Genomic DNA, 21,784 nt, shown 5'->3' with positions numbered 1-21,784 from the left:
GTGTGGCCACAAGTCTGACACGGTTTCCGCCATTTTTCGTTAATTTTCTCCTTGTGTCTATTTTGGAACTCTATATTCCTCCCTAGTCCCAATGCATATACATTATTTGTTAAAACTTTTTAGTTCAAGTAGTTTATCATGTGTTTATGAATAGGTATTATAGTGATAATAAAAACTGAATAATATTAGGTACCAAAAGGCAAAATTCTCTCCCTAGAGAATAAGTCTTACCCGGTTGCCCGGTTGGGTAACATTGTCATAAGGCTTATAAGCTACATTAGTCTAATTAAATTTGCGGTTGCAAAGTTATTTGAAATTGAAATTTTAGCAGCTGTGACTGCTTCAAAATTTCTTCTGAAGTTATAAGCCGGATAGGTTCAAGATAACGGTTTGTACTATTCGTAAAAACCGTCTTTAGGCTTGATATCCTTACAAATTTGGATTCAGCATATATCGTGAAGGATTCGCGATGTGTTAATAAATATCAGTGGCGGCGCGTGGTCATTTTGACAACCGGGGCAAGCTACTGCGGGACCAAGTCACCCCCATCTACGGGGACAGGATGAGCGCTGTAAGTTCTTCCATCATTTTATGAGTATAAAAACCATTCCATCGGTAACAACCAATCGGCAAAAGCGACAATTTTTAACGATAAGAAAGTGTCTTTAAAACCGGTCCAAGTCAAGGGATTAATAAATATAGACATAGTTTATTTTGAAACCTCTTTCAAAAGGAAAGGCAATATTTACCCAGATAAATACAATGACATATTAACAGAAACTCCGGGAAAGCAGACAAAACCTAAAATAAGGTTTAAAACGTTACTATGAAGAAAGGAAAGGTAATGCAAAGATAAGGACATGCGTCGCTCACTCATAGATATATATGCTGCTAGACTTCTACTGCTTGAACATATATGCAACACGCCGCGGTTTCTTGGAAGCAAAATGCTCAATAACGCGCTGATTAAAGTCATGCATCCCAGAAATAACGTCTCTGTGAATGGATAAAACAGCCAAGGAATTTAATCTATCTTGCTTCATTGTGTTTCTGAGATACGTTTTAATACGCTTCAGCGTGCTGAATGTTCGCTCTGCGTCGGCGGAAGAAATAGGCGTCGTCAAAATGATGTCCAGAAATTTTGCAGACGCCGCAAAGGTAGTTACTGGAGTGTTATCTATGAGGAACCCATAGAGCGCGCAAGTTGATGTGATGTTCAAAAAAGTTTGATTGGTGTATATACATCGTATTCATTTTCCAATTTACCCACGTTTATCATGGGGTAAAATTTGGAGACAGTAGCCAACAAATGGATGGGAAATTGACGTGCAAATTTTGAAAAATTTTTGGGGTTCATCAAAGAGAACGCGGTAAGGTGTTCAGTGCGCAGACGATCGCCTATTTGATTCACCAGAATGTCACAGCATTCCTTTGCAGACAAAATCAAACGCTGCGTTGTTTGCCCGCGGCGTAAAGAAGCACTCCATGTGTCGTCGTATTTTATTGTTTCCCGGATACGAGATACAGCATCGCAGAAGTCTGAAATACACGACTGCACAGACGCTCCATCCATTAGCCTTGTTCGTCCCAAACCGGAGAGCTCTGAATGCCATTGAAACACTCAATGAGCTCAGACCTAATTTCGGACACGCCCTGCACCACGCGTGATTGGAAGTTCCAACGTGTTGGTGCACAAGCTGGGAGACGGCGGCTACATATCTGGCGAAGGAGGTCAGAGCGCTTCGGCGAAACGGAAAAAAATGAAGAAAACCCCGAAACATTTGCAAAAAATATACGGACGAGAGGGGTATCAAGACACATATTTTTAATAACGAGGTTAAATTAGTGTGCATAACAATGTAAAAAATGCGCATGAGGAAATCTTCTTTTATATAAACTTGAACACCATGTTTCGACCCACTCATGACTGCCGCGCCGTCATAAGTTTGAGCTATCAATTTGAGCTATCAATCGGAAAGAAGTGAGGAGCTCAAAAGGAATGTGGAAAATCGAAAGCAAATGGACTAAAGGTCTCTAACTGATTCAAATAGCGAAACAAGCGACAAAAACGAAGGCGAGGAAACTATCAACTCTTCAAGCAACCAACGAACGAGACGGAATGCGTGAATATGTCAACACGTTGTTGTACGAAACGTCGGCATTGTGTCGTCATAATTTCGGGGCTAGCCCCGATCGGCCCCGATGATTTAGTAAAAGAAACAGAAAACAAACGAGACAAACGCGGCGAGTGGAAGATAAAAGAGAGAATACGATATACAATGAGCAACCGGGGCAAAATCGGCGTCGCCCCGTCGACGTTCGGCGAAGGCTTTGCGAGCGAAAAATGAACCATGTCGGGAGAATATGGCTAGTGTAGACAGTCTGTGCAACCGATATTGAGGTATTTTTCGAATATTTTTTATTATACCGAAAAAACAACCGGGGCATTGACCCGGTTGGCCCTATTGACGCGCCGCCACTGGATATCTAAAGGGATCGTGACGCAAAAAAAATGTTGGGAACAACTGTAGTGTGGCCGGTGATGAAATAAAATACGGTATCTTATTTGAGACTGTAACGCAGATATTGAGTACCGGTGAGGTAATTCGAAGAAATTCTAAGGCGACATGGATATTGGCCCCGCCTCTGAGTTGTGTACCGACAGTTAACGAACAACTGACATTATAGTACGTCTATTGTAAATATGAAAAACTGCCATAGGTAAGGGTCCTCGGGATTTCATTGTATACGGAATGTATACAAGAGTCATTTTGCGGTACTTTTATTCTTCCAACGTTTCTCTGGGTCGTATATGGGGCTCGATATTCCACCAAAAATTTTGCAGTTTCCACGAATATGGAACTGTCATGCGATATTACGTCGTTCCATTAGGCCGCAGGAGAGGCCAACCCGCGGCTGGCGAGCCGCATGCGGCTCTTGAACCGGTTTATGCAGCTCCTTTCACCTTGGTTATTTGAGGAGAAAATAAGTTGAAAACTGCGATTTATCATTTTCGATTAAACATATTATGATTCATCGTGCATTCTTCTTCACTACAACGGCTGTCGTAATCGTAGCTCGGCGAGAAAAGCGCAATTTACCATTTGAGTGCAGTATATAAAGTGCAGATAGAACGTCACAGATTACGTCGTCGACGACTCATTTAATTCTGAGACGGACGAATAGTTTGGAATTCCCTCTAGTCTCAGATGAGGCTTCAACTGTGTTGAAGATGATCGATCTTTATGAGGAAGACCAACTTAAATGCGCTTTAAATTAGGAAGGCACCATTGAGTTAGGGAAAAGCATGCCCATTGTTCATGGAAAAATATGCCAATGTCAAACGAGCTGCGCTTAGGGTATTGTCATTGTTTGGTCAACATAGACTGTAGAAATAGATCTGTGTTCTCTACCCTAAAAGACGTAAAATCAAAGCATTGATCTGACTGATACCCATGTGAAAGAACTGCTTCGATTAGCTACAACGACATACAAGCCAAATTTAAAGAGAATTGTTAAATCCAAGGAATGCCAGAAAGTCCCACTAATTAGCATGCATAACAATAAATGGCTTGTAAGCTTCTGTCATAAACATGTTGGTTAGTGATATTTACAATAAACTAGCATTCTGGCACAGATGAATAAAGGTATATATATGATGTTCATGAGTATTCTTGTCTATAATGCGGCTCTTCGCGGTATCAAAAGTACGAAATGCGGCTCTTGGTCTCTGACTGGTTGGCCACCTCTGCATTAGAGTTTTCATTCTTTTCCTATGTGAGAAGAAATTCGATAAGACGACTTAATCACATGGCAATATAGGGCATGTCGTCCGGCTTTCAATCTATGTCGGTTATTGAAATGTCACCCAGTTATTCGTTTCATATATATGGGCTGCGACGGTCCAGCAATTCTCTGTACATAACCATACTGCGGTGGTAATTTGCAATTTTGACTTGAAGATATTGAATGATCAGAAAACGAAAAGTGCAAGCGATAAAATTGAAAAATAGGGCGCCATGACTAACTCCAGTGATCACCACATATCCTGTTGATGCATAAAGCACTCCAACAACACTGAAATCAATATGATCCACTTTCCAAAACCAACAACTCGAGTTGCACTTCCTTTCAACAATCCAACGTTGCATTTACCAGCTCCCATGCAGCAATTTGAACAGATAGTCATGTTTCTGGAATAAAATGTGTCGCAATGAGACAAAATGGATGACGTTGCACCTCAATACAAAATTTCTCTTAGGATTAGAAAACGTGTGACCTCATTCACTATAACGTTCACTATGCGGTGTATTAAATTTAAATAATTCTAATTTAAATTTTGATTTTCCGGGCAAAAACTCATTATTGACCCCAAATTCCACCTGCTTATTAGCTTCGTTAACTAAAATATTCAAACATTGCTCAACAATGTCAAAGGCTGATTGTAACCCCGCTATGGGTTCATGCAGAAAGTTGTTAAATAAAATATTTCAACAACTTATAAAAATCAAAATGTTCTTGTATGTTCGCCCAAAAAGTATTTATTCTTGCAGGATGACTCTGCTTAGTATGAATAGATATATAGGGTGTCTCACAGATGTATTAAATGAGGTAAAAACAACAAACTTGGATAAGATATATTGAGAACTGACTTCATTACAAAATTGAAATTGTAAAGGGACTTTATGGACACCCTGTATATACTTGATGTATGAATTTTCTATTTCTTTCTCCACTTTTGCCTGATGATGAAATAACTTAGTGAGAGTAAATGAAGGAGTGAACTTGTAGCACACACACCTCGTAACTGTACATTGCTCCTCAACATTTTGATTGTTGCATTTCGATATTTGACAACCTCGTGTGTAGAATACTTCATTTTTCTTAAGAGTTTTTGCTTTCTGAAAATAAAATTGAAACATGCGACATACAGATGTTTTGAGCAGAATAAAGATTTTTGCTTATTCTTCTACTTTTTTGTATTGGAAATACAATTGATTCGTTTGGTAATCCCAAAACATTTATTCGAGTACATCGGATTTGAATGAAAATATTTCTGGGCGCTATTCCTACTTGTTTTGCCTGTCATTTGTATAAATCCTATTTCAACAACCATGTATTGTCTCGGCATCCTTATCACGTATTGGACATGAGTTGTATCAATCCGACGAGTAAGTGTCGTTTACAAAATATCATTAAAGAGAAACAATATATATAACAGGCGAACGGAAGACTTGATCTCGGCCATTACTGGACACGGAGTGGACCTACTGTCCTATTGTATATATATAGATTGTTTTATTGTTGTTTCTATTACTTTTCTCGTTTACTACAGGAATCTATTGCTTTAAAACATTCAGTGACCAGTGACCGTTTTTGTCGCTAAAAGGCTATTACTTTTATATATATATTTTAAAATTCCTGCGAGCTCTACAAAATTAGTTTTTCACTCGAAAGTTATGTTTGGTACGTCATCAAAGTTTAAAACTGCGCTCCGTGTGGCAGTTCCGCTGTCGCAATCAGCGAAAGTCCTGATCAGCAAAAGTCGTTTTTTCAAGCTGAAGGCGGACCCACCGTTTCCTGTACTGTAAAAATTTTTGTAACTATATATTACCATTTGATATCTAGATTCACGTTGGGACCGACCGGGTGCAATGACTCTAGAATCATCGTCACATGGTGTGGAAAAGCTAGGACATGCAGGTATGCCGAGCATGTTAAATATGTGATAATGTCCTAAAGTGGAATTTATTTACCTGTTTAGCGGTACCTGTAGTGAAATTAACTTATTCCCTTTTATTTGCATACTTTACATGCTCTCTGATGATAGCCCACGGTGAAGCCGGCTAATCTCGGATGATTATTCTATATTTCAGGAATATATATAGGGCCATTTGTCGTCCAATTTGCGCAATTCCGAATTGACCATATAGTTTTCTCGTCGACGGAATAATTTTTTCGTGTGCTTTCGGATAATGACGATCGTAGGATTTCCGGTGCGGTGCGGCGATTTAATTTGTCTCAATCTAATCTGTTTGTTTTATTCTATTTACCCTAACATAACTTCGGAATGACTATTTTACCGATTATCACGCTTGTTGTACCACAGAGGTTTATTTACTTTTTCATATCTTCATGGAAAAAAATATCAATATCTCAAAATTTGTTTAAAATCCAAGTTTGATACCACAGTACTTCGTTTTAATCTTTGTGTCCGTATATTGGCGCATTGCTCTTTTGTTATTTAAAACAAATAGGCCTGATGTTGCAAACTTCTTTGGTATAAAACAACTCTAAATATAATCATTTATTTAATATAGGCATTCCAGAAACGTTGAAAAATAATTTAAAAAAAAAACTAATTAAAAACATAATTACTAGGAATCATTTTTTATGAAAGTTTTTGCGTACCTCCCTCTGTGACGTAATAATGCAATGAAGTATGGTAAGTCTAAATTTCTATTAGTTTACAATTAAATTGGGCAATATTTATATATATATGTTTTATCTTTTTTGATTTTTATGTACATTCTGTGAGCTGAAAAAACTATGTGACTTGTGTCTATCAGCACTCATGTGATTAGGTTATTCAACGGAAACCGTCCTAAGCATTGGGGTATGGAATTCCCGTTACCTCCCTTGACTATGACCGTCACAGTCGCGTTTTCCTAATATATTGTCTCTCTCTTCCTTAATACTGGTAATGTTGACAGATGTTATAATATGTATTAATCAAGCTACACACCCAACAGTCTGAGTTTGGCATAAGGCATTGTTCTGAAAGTTTCTCATCAAATGTCTGAATGTCAATATTACATTTCGGTTCTTTTTTTCCGTCACATCTAACGCAAGTTTGAAGTGAATCTTCCGGTTTTCCCTAAAAATACAAAATCCGTCACGCACGTTTTGAATTGGATGGTCTTCTATCGATTGTTTAAAAAGCTCAATAGGCAAATCACATCATCAAATATGTTTTCATCAAGTTTGAACTCTTTCAAAAAATTGAAGGCTCCTCACGGGCCTCGAACTTGAATATAAAAGAGGTACAAGTAATTACACACGCGCTAACAGCTATATATAAATATTATGCAAAGGTGTTGGATGATAGGGGTTAGTACGTTGAAACAATTCAATTCAAAATTACCGGGATCGTGCAGGGTGAAATGGAATAGCATAAAACTTTTCTTGGGAGCCATTTACTAAATTGCATAAAAATATCTTTTGAGCATTACCATTGAAGAAATTTTTCGAGTTATGTCGGAACTATAATTTAATATAATTGTAAAGAATAGATTCCAGAGACGGCCTTGAGTCTCTAAATATTCCGGTAAACGAAATTCATTGAGAATGCAATTTTTAGTTGAACTTTTCAAGTACTGTCCTAACCTTGAGAACTCCACCATTACACGAATCATGCAGACAGCATTTGTGGCATTTTTTGATTTCGCCGTTTTTAGACGCTCCTTCGTAATAACAAAATTCTTTGCCGTCAATATGACGATTGCAGAATACTCCTTGTCTCACAGAAGCTGGCTGAATACACCCCCGTTCATAAACTCCAGTTTCAACATCAAGTGAAATCTAGATATTTTTCAAGGTTTAGAGTTTTTCTGGGTTTAAAGAATTATTGTTTCGCCTACATTTCTCAACTAACACCCACGCATTCGCTCCAATGTGTGAATTTTAAAAGTTCAAAATAGCTGTAGATTCGGAGGATGTAAATTGTATCGGATGGATTACTAAGAAAAAATTTTTGTTTTTACAAATTGTACTGTTAGCTCACCATTGACCGAAATGACGTTAAATGATTGCCATAGTATTAAAAAATAACGAACACAAATTCCGGCGTCGAAAGCTTGCCAACCCGAGTTCTAGATGAAGGTTTTCATCGGCTCCACGGCTATTACTTGTTAGGATTTTAAAAATACTTAATTGTTCCCTTCTCAATTGCCAGTAAATTTTGGTCCAATTTCCTAAAATGTTATTAACAACCTTCTTCAATATACAATTAGCTCCGGAAGAAGACACAACACAACCAAACCGATTCCAAGTTCAGGAGCCCGATTTGATCCGAACAAAGACCTAAAAAAACTCTCGTGAAAACTCTTATACGGGATAACAAATTTGGAATTACGTCGTTATCTGTATTGTTTGGCAACTTGAGGGATTTTGACTTCAGTTGTATTTACATAAAATAAAGTTTCATCTACCCAACAACCAATTCGTATTCCATTACACGATTGTATATTATCTCTGGTCGTCTGAATATTTCCACATGCAGGATTATCTCGGCTGTCACATTTAAAGCAATCGAGACTCTGAAATATCATTTAAAAATTTAAAAAAATTTAAGAATTTAAAAATTTGTTTTTGAACAAAGGAAGTGTGTCAAATTTTATTTGATTTTTGCGAACACAAAAAGTTTATGAAATCTTATTGGAATCGTAAAAAGCTGAAGAGTTTTATAGCAATTTTTCTGATAAAAGAAGCGTATGAAATTTTAGTGGATTCCTGCTAACACCGAAAGTGTATAAAATTTTATTGAAATTGTTAAAAGATGAATCATTATGGAATTTTTTATTCACAAATAAAAGATTTATATATTCACTTTTCTTGACAGTAATGGGATGGATAACGAAGCTTCAGAGAATGATTTTGTATATTTGAAACTAGTAACCTTTTAATTATGTACACATGGGCGTAGGCTTTGAAGCGCCGTATTTCGTTCAACTGTAGAATTATACCCAATCAGACCATGAGCACCTTTGATTTAATTATTGATATGGGTAGAAAATGTCTTTGCATGCTGGTTCATTTTCTATATTCCTAAAGCTAGGTTTGGCATTTGTAACATAAATCCACTGTATTGTATATAAATAGTATTTTGACTTTATATAAACTAATCACACTCACCAGTGGATTGACGAGCGGATTCAGATCTACCGGATAAATAAATTGACTTTCTGTAAAAGTGAAAATAAAAAAAACTCAGACAAGTGATAAATTGACGGCATTTGATATAACGACCTTTCCGTGGATGTTCCCCGTCTTTATTCCAAACGAGGCATTGTACAAAATTACGTTCCAAATAGCCGGTTCGCACGGAATTTAGGTAGATGTCTGGTTTTTGGGTTTGAAAATACTGTACTTCTACATTGACTTTCTATGACTTAGTGAAAAATGGTTTACAGAAACGGTATTTGACTTTTCGATCGTGCTAAATTGTATTGCGAAAAATTGCAACGGAAAGCAAAAGAACAATTTTCCCGCACTCGTTTTGATTCTTTGGTTTATATAAGCGACAGATAATACACGTTTTGGACACTATATGGAAACGAAAGACTATTTATTTGAAAGTGTATTGTGTGTATTTGGTCTACCGAGGGTCAGATTTCTTAAATGATAATACGTCTATTTATAAGGTCAATATAATGGGATTACATAACTAATTAAAACATTGGAAAAGAAAATGAAAATGATGGAAAAATTGCTTCAAGCTTTTAAAGCAGGGGTCGGGAACCCATGGCTCGCGAGCCATGTATGGCTCTTTTGGTGACGGCATATGGCTCCCAGAAAAATCTAATATCTCAAGACTAAGCTTACTATTGTTACGAGATTTCAAACTCTTTTATAGCCAAATTTGGCAGGAAATTCCCAATACGTTTGAGAACGCGCGTCCAGCACATGTCTATGTTATGTAAGATAATTACCAGACAGGCATTGTGACAAACAAGGGGATTCTGGAACATATATTGTGACATCACAAAGCGATAGAGTTTTAAAAACACTATGGAGATGCCTAAACGAAAAAGGGTGATGAGTATCGTAGATTTCAACTTGGGCTGCATGTGAGCAACCGTTCAAGGCCCGCAGCGACTACATGCAGCATCAGAAATCACATTAAATGTATATTGACATTGTATGTGTTGACTTTTGAGTAAACATTTCAGGCCTGATTAGGTGAAGAAATGTTATATGGCTCGCACGGAAATGCAATTGAAAATATTTATATTTTATGGCTCTCTTGACCAAAAAGGTTCCCGACCCCTGTTTTAAAGTATTCGGTCATTAAAAATTGCATTATGGATAACCTAAAATTATTTAACGCTAGCCTATTTTTGACTAACTGCATAATGATCCGCAAAGATAAATAGCAAAAAACCTTACCAGCAATATTAGCAACACAGAGAAGACAAATCCTTAAATACTCAAAATTCATGTTTCACTGTGGGCTAGAATCTGAACAAAAAACTGTCACTGAGAGCATGAAATAGCAAATGATATGGCAATCACTTTTTGCTTTTGCATTGCATATCCAGTCTTATTTAATCAGCGATCTACGCCTAAATCATGGCTTAATACCTCAAAATATATCTAATTTATGCAATTAGCTTTGTTGTTGCAATCCTAGGCACGAATGGTACCATACGGTATACTAAGCTTTTATAACCGCGTATTAGTAACTATCCGTATACGGCACAAAGCAGCCTACTGATCGATAACCAAGAAAATAAGTTTTTGTGCTCTGTACTTCCTCGATGAACAAGTTCATTCAACAAAGACAACACACTTAAACTCCGGAAAATAATGCTGATAAAACAAGGCGTGCTATCTATCTTTTTTTTTTAAATTCAATGGCCATCAAAATTATACGACGTCTATGAGCTATAAACAGTAGTCCGGGTTAAAATCCTCTTCGAATTAGACCTAGCTTCACTTTTTCCATCTAAAAACTTGTCATATTAATAAACTCACAATTTGCGCAAATCCTAACGCATCATATAACAAATCAAAATGACATAAAAAAATGAAAAAAGACATTCAAATACAGATAGCCGAGAGTCGTCTAAGATTTACAAAAATATTCGTAGATTATTATTTCATGGTTGGTCACATAACCAAGAATGCACGAACGAACAACAGCAAACAGGTTAGATCGGAACGTGATCTATCTGAAATATGGTTGGACAATTGATTAGCATCAACTTGTATGAATAAATTGAAAATTCAAATATATTTTTACAAATCAGTAGCCATGTCAAAGCATGTTATGACAGCCTAATTGTTATTAAATTTTTTGTTATTATGAACTAATGGAACTATATTTACACAACTTGGAAACGTCCCCATAACCAGCACAATCTATTAATGTTTTTACTCAATTCTGTCATCATGTCTGTTCATCTATATCGTTGTGTATTTAATTTCAAACCAAATTATTTTCTACCGCTGTAAGTACCGCTGTAGGTATAAGGTTGTTATTCATTTCCTAAAATAAATTGGAGCTACTTTCAAGCATATGTCGTGGAAGATCGATCTCTCGAGCAGCGTAAAGTTTTTTAACAACATAATTCTTACCTTTTTTTTCTTTAGTTTTAGATGATATTTGTTGACTATATATAGAATGGTGAAAGAGGGTATAATTTTTCACGAATCTACCGAATCCCTCCCTACATTAAGGCGAGCAGTCAACGAATCCCAAATGCTTCCTTACTATATAAATATTGCATTCGTTGTTTTATTAACGCTCTCACTGCGTGGAATTCCTTTTTCTCCAGAATCGGAATCATCTATATGTGTACTGGCGATCGTATAAGCCTTATTTTAATAGCCATGTGTTATTGTCTCTGAATATATGTATTTACATTATTAAATATTATAGGTGTTTACATAAAAGGCAAGCAAGCCTTGGAAACTTTCCCAAGGCTAATAATATATATTTGATATTCAAATTACATTGAAAATAAACAAACGTATTGGTTTTGAAATAAAATCACGCAAGACAATAAAAGTAACTTTTTGAAAAATAAATTATGAAGTACTATTGTTAGGAGTTATTTTATTACCTGGGTGGGAACGTAGAATAAATCACACAATCAAGAAGAAACTTTATATCGACAATCGAAGCCCATTTAAACCTATGAACGAAACGAGGGGTGTTATTACCCGGAAACGTATTATGACATCGTGTTTTCTGGTATCATGACGCTTGTTTACAGCTTCACAACTATTTAAAAATATACTTGCTTATAATTACAAGTCTGTAATATATTCTATTTTTCAAATTCATTTATGACGCCATAACAAATTTTACGAAAATGAGCGATAATTTGTTAAGTTACATTTCCTATTGTGTGAACACGAAATATGTCATCATATATTTTGCATTTTTGATTGAAACCTTTTTATAACAATGTAAAACATATGCCTATAAGTTGCGCACAGAAAAATACCCTTGGAAATATAGGGGTTAATTACTTCACAGAGGTATATAAGTAAGTGGCCGTGTGCAAAGCAAATATGCTTTTTTAGTTCACAAAAAGATTACATATACAGCAATGATAAATTTTCCATAACACTAAAATATATATTAATCTTATAACTATTTATGCAGTCTGATTCATTTAGCACACGCATTTATGGGATACGTAAAATGTGATTTATTCGGAATGATACTTTTCGGCTCCGAATTGTAATATATATATACGTATCATATTGTATTTCCGGCACCAATGTCTACGTAGAGATAAAACTTTAGATATAATTAGTCATCTCCTTCTTAAATATATCGAACCGAGCGCCGCCCTCATGTCACTACTGGGATGCATTCACAAGAGATTGATATTTCTATTTGAGTGTGCACTACAGTGGAAATGTTCAGTTTCAAAATTCGTTCAATAAAAAATAAAGTGAGATAGATATATTTTTTGCGAAGTCAGATCAAGGACGGTCGTTATTTTTAATGAAAGAGCTGCTTAAGTGAGTAAGAAATACGCTCATGTCACAATCTACAAGATGTCTAAATTAGGCTCAGTACAATGTAAACAAGGTTGTGCAGTCAGGATTCATTTTTTTTATCGGCAGCGGAGCTGGAGTTATATTTTCAAATTACTTACAGTCGAAGTTGCAATCTGGAGCCGGTATCAAAGTTCTCCCCGTTATATAGATTTTGTTTCCGTGAGAGTGTCGGTAGTGAGTGAGGTAGATTGTGTATAGAACCAGCAGTTAGTGTATTTATTAACCTGTTATCGCGAGTAAGTTGCCTTGGATTGCTCTAAGTCGCAAGTCTCGTGCACATTTTCCTCATTTTTTACAGTTCTGAATATTATATAAGACTATGTCAAACATAAATTGCTAGATCATAATTCTCTTTGCATAACAAACACTGCTTCTCCAGAATCTCTCATAGATAAAATGCTATTGTAGACTCAGATAATTATCATGAATGTTCTACGTATCATAGTTATTCTTTGTCAAATAATTTTGTTTGTCAACTCGTTTTCAAAGTTTTCGGATTTCCAACAATGGTGAGTCGTTGCTGCATAGCTTTTGTTAGGTAAATTTGATTTTATATATATCCTGAGTGAAGTTGTAGTCTTGAAAGGTATGTGGACTCACTGCTGTTGAATCAGGACTCATATACATTGTCTCAACCATCTTTGTTTGTGACGTATCGACGTCGAATGTATATAATATTGTAATCATGTAGAATTTTTGGGTGCATGGATCGCGGATTTGGAATAGATACAATATTTCCAAGTGGTCACAATATTTCCGTTGAAGACTGTTATACTGAGTTTTCTATCATAAGTAATTTTGAAAAAAAAATATTTTAAAACTACCTGTTCTCTAGTATCACTGTAATACTGTTACAAATCGTGTAAGTTCACATTTCTTTGCACTGACTTACCGTTGAATAATCGGAGAAGATTGCGCGGTATTTTTGAAGAAATCCCAATACCACATGAATTTCCTTATAACGTGTCGCTCGGATTCTTTCTCAAGCGATTTAGTCGAAAACAACATCACGAATCATTTTAAACTTGTTGTCGAAAGTAACGTTGAATTGTGTTTCGTACAGGTGTTACGTCGGATCTAATTGGCTACCGTACAATCCTTCGACATCTACATGTTTTACCTGTCAGGGAAATTTTTTTCTTCGAGATAACAGGTACATCTAACTTCACTTAAAGCGAGTCGTTCTACTGTCTTTATATATTTGTATTTTGAGATTTCATATTTTTGCTTTTACAACTGTCCACTGAAAAAATATGGCATCAAAAATTACTTAAAGACATAAAATTGTTGTTTTCACAAAAACATCGAATTGATATTCATCCGTGAACACCGAACTTGCAAAGCAAAGCTTCACTATAGAGCTGAGACGTCAGTGTTTAGCGTTCTGTTCAATTGAATTGCAGTCGGAAGCCAGATTTCGATTTGAATTTGAAAATGTTTGCTGATGCAAATTTTTGTATTCACAATTTTGTTATATCGCAGTCAATTCTATTTTCAACACTTGTGTTGTCATCTAATTTTTAAGCGCAGCACACACAGTGTTGTTGTACTGGCTCAAAGTTGGGAGTAGGATGAAGCCTTTAGGACAGGGATGGCGAACCACTGACCCACCGCGTTTTATTCGTGACCCGCCAAGGCACGAATAAAATAAAAATAAAGTGCTAACATATTAGTGATAAAAATTGATAAAACCGGCCATAAATTAATCTAACAATAACTAAACTATTATAATGTACCGTCAGGGCTGCGATCGCTTATATTCAAATTGTTAATTTCTGGGCCGGTATGGATATTTTCAAAACCCCTAATCTTGGACGCAAGTTTGCATCGCCGTGTACCGTTTTTCGGCTATCGGCTCTGATATCGTTTCTGACATAACAATGCGATCTGTTTATTTCTCGCAACGTCGAGATAATACGAGAACTAGATGCCACTTTGCATTTTATTAGTTTCTCGCCTACAATGCCGTTGAGAAAAAAAAATTTCAGACTCGAAATAAAAACCTAGAAATCTGAAATAACAACGGGGCAGTGTAGAAGTGCCTTAATGTGGTTGAAAAATGATCAAAAAATATAACACTATCAGAGTGGAATTCCCTCCAAACGCTTTGGAACAGTGAAATAGTTTGTCACATCGTCCTAAACGTTTTTGGTAATTCATATACGTGTTTTAGTACTCTTATTTCATAAAATCGAATGCCATAAAAAGTCTCTGATAGAAGTACTGCATAAGTAAAGCCCAAAACTACACCAACACCAACAGAAACTCATAAGATTTGTTTCAAAAGTTTTTTATAGATACAAACATTGATTAAATATCTGTGACCCACTCTCTCCTTTTACGCGATAAAAATATTATTTTCGACCCATTCATCGAAAAAGGTTCGCCATCCCTGCTTTAGGATGAGCATAATCACTAATTGCAAAGATTCTCATCATATTTACTTTTAGTCCAATAAATTGATTTATTATCATGCTATCTACGAATCCTAGTTTTCATTGAGATACACTAATGTGAAAACCAGAGTTTTCCAGTACTTGGCAAGGTTTTCAAACCTATACAAATACAATATGCTGTTTTTGTGAGGGTATTCTCATACTAGGTACAACACTTTTTATGCCTAACTATTTCATGTTTTTTAAAGCAAAGAAAATGAGAAGTTGGTTTGCTGTGATACTGGTGCAGAAAATATAACAACAACGAGGAAGGAGTGTCAATATTGGCCTCGAGGTAAAATTGGGAGAGCTTGTGCAAATGGTAAATATATTAAATAATATATTGAAGAACTTATTACTTCATCTGAGTTTTATTCTTTTTTTGAATCCTGTGAAGAAATTATGACGCTGTACTGACGATTTATGCAACCAACGATGTAAATATTACATGTAATATTCAGGTCAAAAGAAAATACTCTTTCATACCTTTACCATTCTATCGACTAATGTCTGATATATATATAGTAGACCACATTTAGACAAACCATTTCTGTATTCACAAATTCGTATGATACTTGGTACAGTATACCTATATACTGCAATAGACTACAACATGCAGGGTGGTCCAAGGTTGCGAGGTTGGCGGGCCGCAAAACCTTTTAAGGGTGTCTCGCGGGTCGCAGTCGGACAGAACCCAAAAGTGATCAAAACATCTCGAGTTTACTCACTTTTTATATATTTAGAAATGAGGGTTTACCGCTCTAATCAGTTTTTTAACGAAGATATATAAAGCTTTTGATTATTCTTCCGTGGTAGATATTACTTGAAAACACACCAGACACTGCGGTTTAACGTTGTTGTGGGTTAGGAAGTACGTTTTCTCGCAGTTTACCTCGGGCACCTTTTTTACACTCATTGTATGATGGATTGTTATATTTGACTAATTTTATCACTTGTATCGTGAGCAGGCCTGGTGCTATCGTTAAAGAACAACGTCTAAGTCCGTCTAAGTTGGGATTCCGTACTCAGCAAAAAAAGAAATACTGGATAACGTGGCGCTAAGTCAGCTCTGCGGTTCGTCACTGCTGTCACATGGCCAACGCTTGAAAATAGAGGACAGTTTTTACTAAAATAGAAGCACAAAACGTCTCTCTCTCCAAATGAGGAGTTAGGCCTACTTGACGCGAGCTTAAGGTACGAAGTTTAGATAAAAAGCGCGACTCATCTCATCGGCTTGGTCCTGTATGCACAAGACAATCCACTCTTCTTGTACCGATCACAGGACGTCATTCCCATATTGGCACCGTCTTGACTTTTATAGATGCAACATTGAAATTCCGTTATTTCAACAAACATGAATACCGACATCGGGATTAGGAAAAGGGCTATTCCCAGTTGGAATAGTTTGAAAAAAAGCCCCAAAATATTTAGCCAATGAAAACAAATAGCTGCCAGAGATTTAGCGCACGATAAAATTGTTCTGCGGGCCGCAGTCCTGTTCCACAAGAAACGTGTTACAAAACGACCATAGTCTAGATTGAACACTCTTCAATCCCTTTTTCATTATATATACAAATTCTCAAACTACATCAAATATATTAGTACGCAAATCTTGAGTAGTGTCTAAATTCATCAGTAAACTGCCGTCCCACCTAGCATGGATATAAGATAAACCAGTTGATACTTTATTAATGATTATACCAACAACGTACTATACGCTTGCCAGATTCCTTATATCCAAATTGTAGCGTTAGTAAACGCAGAAGGCTTATATTATAAAACGTTTTGAGAAACATTGTATAAGTGCAAGAATGTTTGTGAGAATGAGAAATTTAGTCCAAAGTCTGAAAACTGCTTATGAGACGCGTTGGTAGGTATATGTTTTAGAAAAAGACAAAAGCGCGTTTCTTTTGAGTTCATTAAAACATAATATTTTGCCCCTCAGCAATTTCCTAGATTAACCTTGTGCTTGACGAAAGTGTTTACTTGACCTATTTCAAGTATTGTGTAGCTCCTACTGCCTCGTTTTCGTGGTCACTGGAATCTGTTCTGTTAGTTGTGTTTTTATTTTAATTGGGGGGATCGGGGACCTTGTTTTGTATAAAGAGATTAAAGTTGAATGTAAAAAATGTCTGAGAACGCTACCTGCAGAAAGTAGATACTATCTAGATGGCGTTTGGGCAGAAGCGTGCACGGTTAGAAAACATCAACCAGCGAGCAAATTTTCTGTTGAAGACATTCGTACGAACGTAATAATGATAGAAGTAGCCAATCAATAGATAACTTTCAACAGGCCATACGCCTCTGATGCGGTTGGGCTCAGCAGCTTCCCCGTCGCTATTGGGTGATTCTCAACAACCATTCCACTAGCCCAGTCTATTCTACAAGCGATGGCGTACAATACATATTCAAACACACATATCTTTAAACCCCTTAATGGTGAAATGAAGTTCATCGCAAATATAAACGATTTCGAACTAAGTATATATGTATTGAAAACCACAAGTGACAGCCATAAAGTTACATTATACAGATGTTTTCTATTTGTTTCAGAAAACTACTATCTAGAGATCGAAGAATGTGATGGATATAACCATTGTGGAGATGGATCCGATGAAAAACTATGTGTTGAGTGCCCTGATGATTTCCGATGTGCCAATAAAGTTCAATGTTTTGGAACGGAGAAGGTAAGTAGTACGACAAACAAAATGTCACAAATAAGTATATATATAGCCTATGCCCTATAGGTACTAACATTTAGTCTTGGATTAGCAAAATTAAATGTATCAGTTGAGCAAAGTTGGATGATAGATGAGTTTTCACCCCTCTGAATCATTTCTTTGAATACCAATCACGCGTGACATCAATCTTACATACCGAAGCGAATTATATACGCATAAACGCAACCAAGCGCCTGTTTTCTAAATTAGTATAAAACTAGCACAAATCGAATGCCAAAAACCTGTCGGTCACATTTGTGGAGGTCAGTCCTAGACTCCCAGTATAGTTGCTTTAATTTTCCCAGGTTTGTGATGGTCACAAGAATTGTGCTGATGCATCGGACGAACTAAACTGCCTCACTCACATTGGGAGATGTGAGGGTTTTCGTTGTACAACATTTATGGAATGTATAGAAAAAGAAAGAGTTTGTGACGGCAAAAAAGATTGCTTGGATGGTGGGGATGAAATTGGCTGTGTAGTACAAAACCCGGATCTATTTTTTTGCGACAACAATTCCACTATTGCTAAAACTGGTATTTGTGATGGAAAACGTGATTGCTTCAATGGCGTTGATGAGGTACGTTGGTTGGAAAATACCTTATACGATTTGGTGAATATTAGTTTTCCTGTATAAATCTAACATGCGCAACACTGTATCATCATATGCTTGCAGACCCACTGTTTCTCTTGGTCACCATGGGCTTTATGGTCAACTTGTAGATGTTCAGAGAATCCATCAACACAATACAGAAATAGGACTTGTATTGGCGCTAGATTTATTACCTCACCAGGTAGGCCTACTTTGATATTAACAAGGAAACAAAAAATGAGTTCATCGGATATCGAAATTTTTTGATGTCGTAAACATTGATTGTCACGTAATACTGAGACAATATTTCCTAACAGGAAACTGTGGATTAGCAAATACAAATGAAAGTCAAATTTGTTCTTGCCCTTCTGAACCACCGACTTCTACAACATCAGATTCGCCAGGTTAGATTTAAAGTTTATAATTCTATGAGGTGTTTGATTTGACAAAAATTCTGGCCCATTTTGAAAATTATTTTAATGTTTTTATCTGGGACGATATTTAATGCTTCTGTTTAAAGTTGAATTCATATTTTAGCATTGGTTTATATAATTTTTATGACACCTATGTGATGTAAAGGCGCTAAAAACAAGCAGTGAATTTATTTTTAACAGAAGTTCTCGAGACTCAGTGGATTATAATCATTGCCTTGGCATCAGCCATCTTTTTCTTGTCCGCCATCGGAATTATATATGGAGCTTGGTATAGTAAGCAAGCAAAAATTGCAATAGAAAAGCAGGCAGAAGTTGTGGCCAATATCTATAACCAATCAACCATGTCTCTTTCCCCGATGCCGGCAACTGCAACTTCTTCAGGGGGATTCCCTTTTCCGAAAGTGACCGCTAGTGGCAGCATACCCAACTCAAATACAGAACACAACCCCGATCTTTCTCGAATGAGAACGCTACGAGGCAATCTACCTTTGCCAGTAACTCCACTGGAGGCTATGACCAACCACGCCTACCAAAGTATCGAAGACTTGCGTCTCGAGATATCAATTGATCCTTACGCACAGAGCAACGTGAACGACTCTAGTCTAGAGCGCATAGAAGAGGCCAATTTCTCAGAACGTGATGATGTGAGCAATGTAACCGTAGTAGAAACTTATAGCACTTCTGTAATAAGCTCGAATGAACCAGAGCAATACTTGAAAACACCTCCTCCGGCTCCTTCAGAAGAAAGAACCTTTGACAAAGATGGTTATCTTGTACCAACATCATATTCAAAGAAATATGGAACTAATAAAAGGGGCAGCGGGGCTGACGGTAAAGGAGGTGAGAATGAATATATTATCACTCACATACAGAATAATTATAAATGCTCACACTAAAATTCTATTTTTGCTCTAGGTACTACCTATGCTGTCACAACGAAGCGACCAGATAAACCCAAGCGTTCACTGCACAGAAGTCCGATTCTGGGATCGACACCAGAAGTTAGTTCGGAAACAGAATTAAGTAGGTTCTATTTTAATGGGTACAAAATGATCGTTTTGTTGAATCGTTGGGTTTTTATTGTTGATGAAAAACTGTCTTTTCTAGCAAATAGAACAATCGATTACACAATTTCATCATTCAGAGATAGTTGAAGCCACTAGCGTACAGCTAAACGTCACTCAAAACCTTCTCTGTTTTCATTTTCGTATTTCATGTATTTGGGCAATGCAATCTTTGTTTATTTATTTATTCTCCTGTAGCTGTTTTTTAAGTACATGATGCATATTTTCAAGATGAACAATACGCCACAATGAGATCCTGTAGTGCTGACGGTATTTTCAACACTCGCCCGAAGACCACAATTTTTCGTGACAAGATTGGTCAAAGCTCTATGTCACCCGCACATCTTAATTCAATCACCACATCGCAATCTAGGAGGCGTGCAAAATCACTGGAAAATTTGACGGACCAGGTATCTTTTAAAAAACTATCTGCAACTGAAACAAAAGAAGAACAAGATATGTATTCATCAATGTCTACACCCTCGCTTGAGACATATCCATCTACCACCATCGAGAGGGTCATGTCACAGGATCAACTTGACTCAAACATAGGTTCACAAAGAGATCCAACTGAGATAATACAAAAAGAAGATCCTTTAGATGTTGAAGATGTACAAGAAAATGAAAGAGCACATAAGAATGATATATCGGGGTGATGCAATGAAAAAATAATTACTGACAATGATACAACTTGTGCGATCGTCGATGAATAGCAACTTCAGAACATAACGCACAAAAACACTCTCAACTTACTCCAAATATCTTAACACTGCGATTAATATAATATATATATATATATACAATGATTTTCAAAACCTTTTCATGTAATTTTAGCGCTTTGTCTCAGCATGTGGTTTTTGAGTTTTATTTTTATTAAGTTATTACTTATCGATCTTAAGATCGGTATTTTGATAGGTATTTGTCTTTCTGTTTGTTTGTCTGTTAGATGAACGCGATATCTCAAGAAGGCAAGGTTGAATCTGCTCCAAATTTTGCATGTGCATTCATCATATCTCGGACCAGAAGCCGAGATTAATTTTGGATGAATTATGTCGTATAATTAGCGATTTATTAATTAATTAGTGATGGGACACGCGGTGTCACTATAGAGTCATGATTCGAAACCGCATCGATAAGTCTTCGGTCTCCGAACGATATTCTCGTTTTGATTTTTGCATATTATATAAACAAGAAGAGCAAAAACTTATTCACGCATACACCAAGTCAATTGCCCGCGTTGGCTGAGCTGGATTTTTCGAATGTTCCAGGTAACGCCAGGAAACATTGAAGTAAGCTTTGGAACTACATATATTTTTATTTAGTTTTCCTGTTGATTACATTTGAATAAATTCGACTAATTGGGTGTCAAATCTAATATGGTCTTTTATAAATCTTACAAAAATTTTTTTGGGGCAGAAGTCAGATTTTTAGATCGCTTGCTTGTGTCATTCACTTTCTTCTTTATGGCAGTTAAATTAAATCTACTAAGTCTATTAAGTGACAATGTGTTGGAATTAAAAATTTAGAATTACGGGGTTTTAGAGAACCTCATCAAAAATTACAATATTATTTTTAGGCAATATTCTTGGTGTCTAGCAAATTAAATCAATTACGCTCTTAATCAATTGAGGACATGGAATCCAATGCTGGATCCAATGAAAATATGATAAACTGCAATGATTGTTTCTTTAAAGTTATGTAGTTCAAAATTCCACTAAACAGACCCAGCAATAAAAACAGCAA

The 21,784-nt window shown here is 36.3% G+C and overlaps 2 protein-coding genes across 3 annotated transcripts; one reads left to right on the top strand and one right to left on the bottom strand.

Moving 5' to 3' along the window:
• Positions 1-2,684: 2,684 nt before the first annotated feature.
• On the bottom strand, positions 2,685-10,749 carry LOC120341032 (uncharacterized). 2 transcript variants are annotated; one of them, XM_078117479.1, is made up of 8 exons: positions 10,470-10,749; positions 10,168-10,240; positions 8,914-8,963; positions 8,211-8,318; positions 7,387-7,581; positions 6,746-6,877; positions 4,801-4,901; positions 2,685-4,193 (listed from the first exon to the last, which is right to left on the bottom strand). In XM_078117479.1, exons 2-8 carry the CDS (start codon positions 10,217-10,219, stop codon positions 4,037-4,039), a joined length of 795 nt encoding a protein of 264 aa, XP_077973605.1. In that variant the 5' UTR covers positions 10,220-10,240; positions 10,470-10,749; the 3' UTR covers positions 2,685-4,036. The 2 variants fall into 2 exon arrangements, with proteins under 2 accessions (XP_077973605.1, XP_039265394.2); XM_039409460.2 differs by lacking the exon at positions 10,470-10,749 and having other exon boundaries at positions 10,168-10,447.
• A 1,615-nt stretch (positions 10,750-12,364) lies between these two features.
• On the top strand, positions 12,365-21,494 carry LOC120348048 (uncharacterized). The gene is made up of 10 exons (XM_039418158.2): positions 12,365-13,307; positions 13,862-13,951; positions 15,443-15,555; positions 17,787-17,920; positions 18,259-18,531; positions 18,628-18,745; positions 18,861-18,947; positions 19,158-19,817; positions 19,893-20,000; positions 20,273-21,494. The coding sequence occupies exons 1-10, from the start codon at positions 13,222-13,224 to the stop codon at positions 20,695-20,697; spliced, it is 2,094 nt and encodes a 697-aa protein (XP_039274092.2). The 5' UTR covers positions 12,365-13,221; the 3' UTR covers positions 20,698-21,494.
• The last annotated feature ends 290 nt before the right edge of the window (positions 21,495-21,784 follow it).

The sequence above is a fragment of the Styela clava genome, chromosome 1 (assembly GCF_964204865.1).
Source record: "Styela clava chromosome 1, kaStyClav1.hap1.2, whole genome shotgun sequence".
NCBI lineage: Eukaryota > Metazoa > Chordata > Ascidiacea > Stolidobranchia > Styelidae > Styela > Styela clava.
The sequence above is the reverse complement of the archived record's forward strand: the minus strand, read 5'-3'. Positions and strand labels throughout refer to the sequence as shown.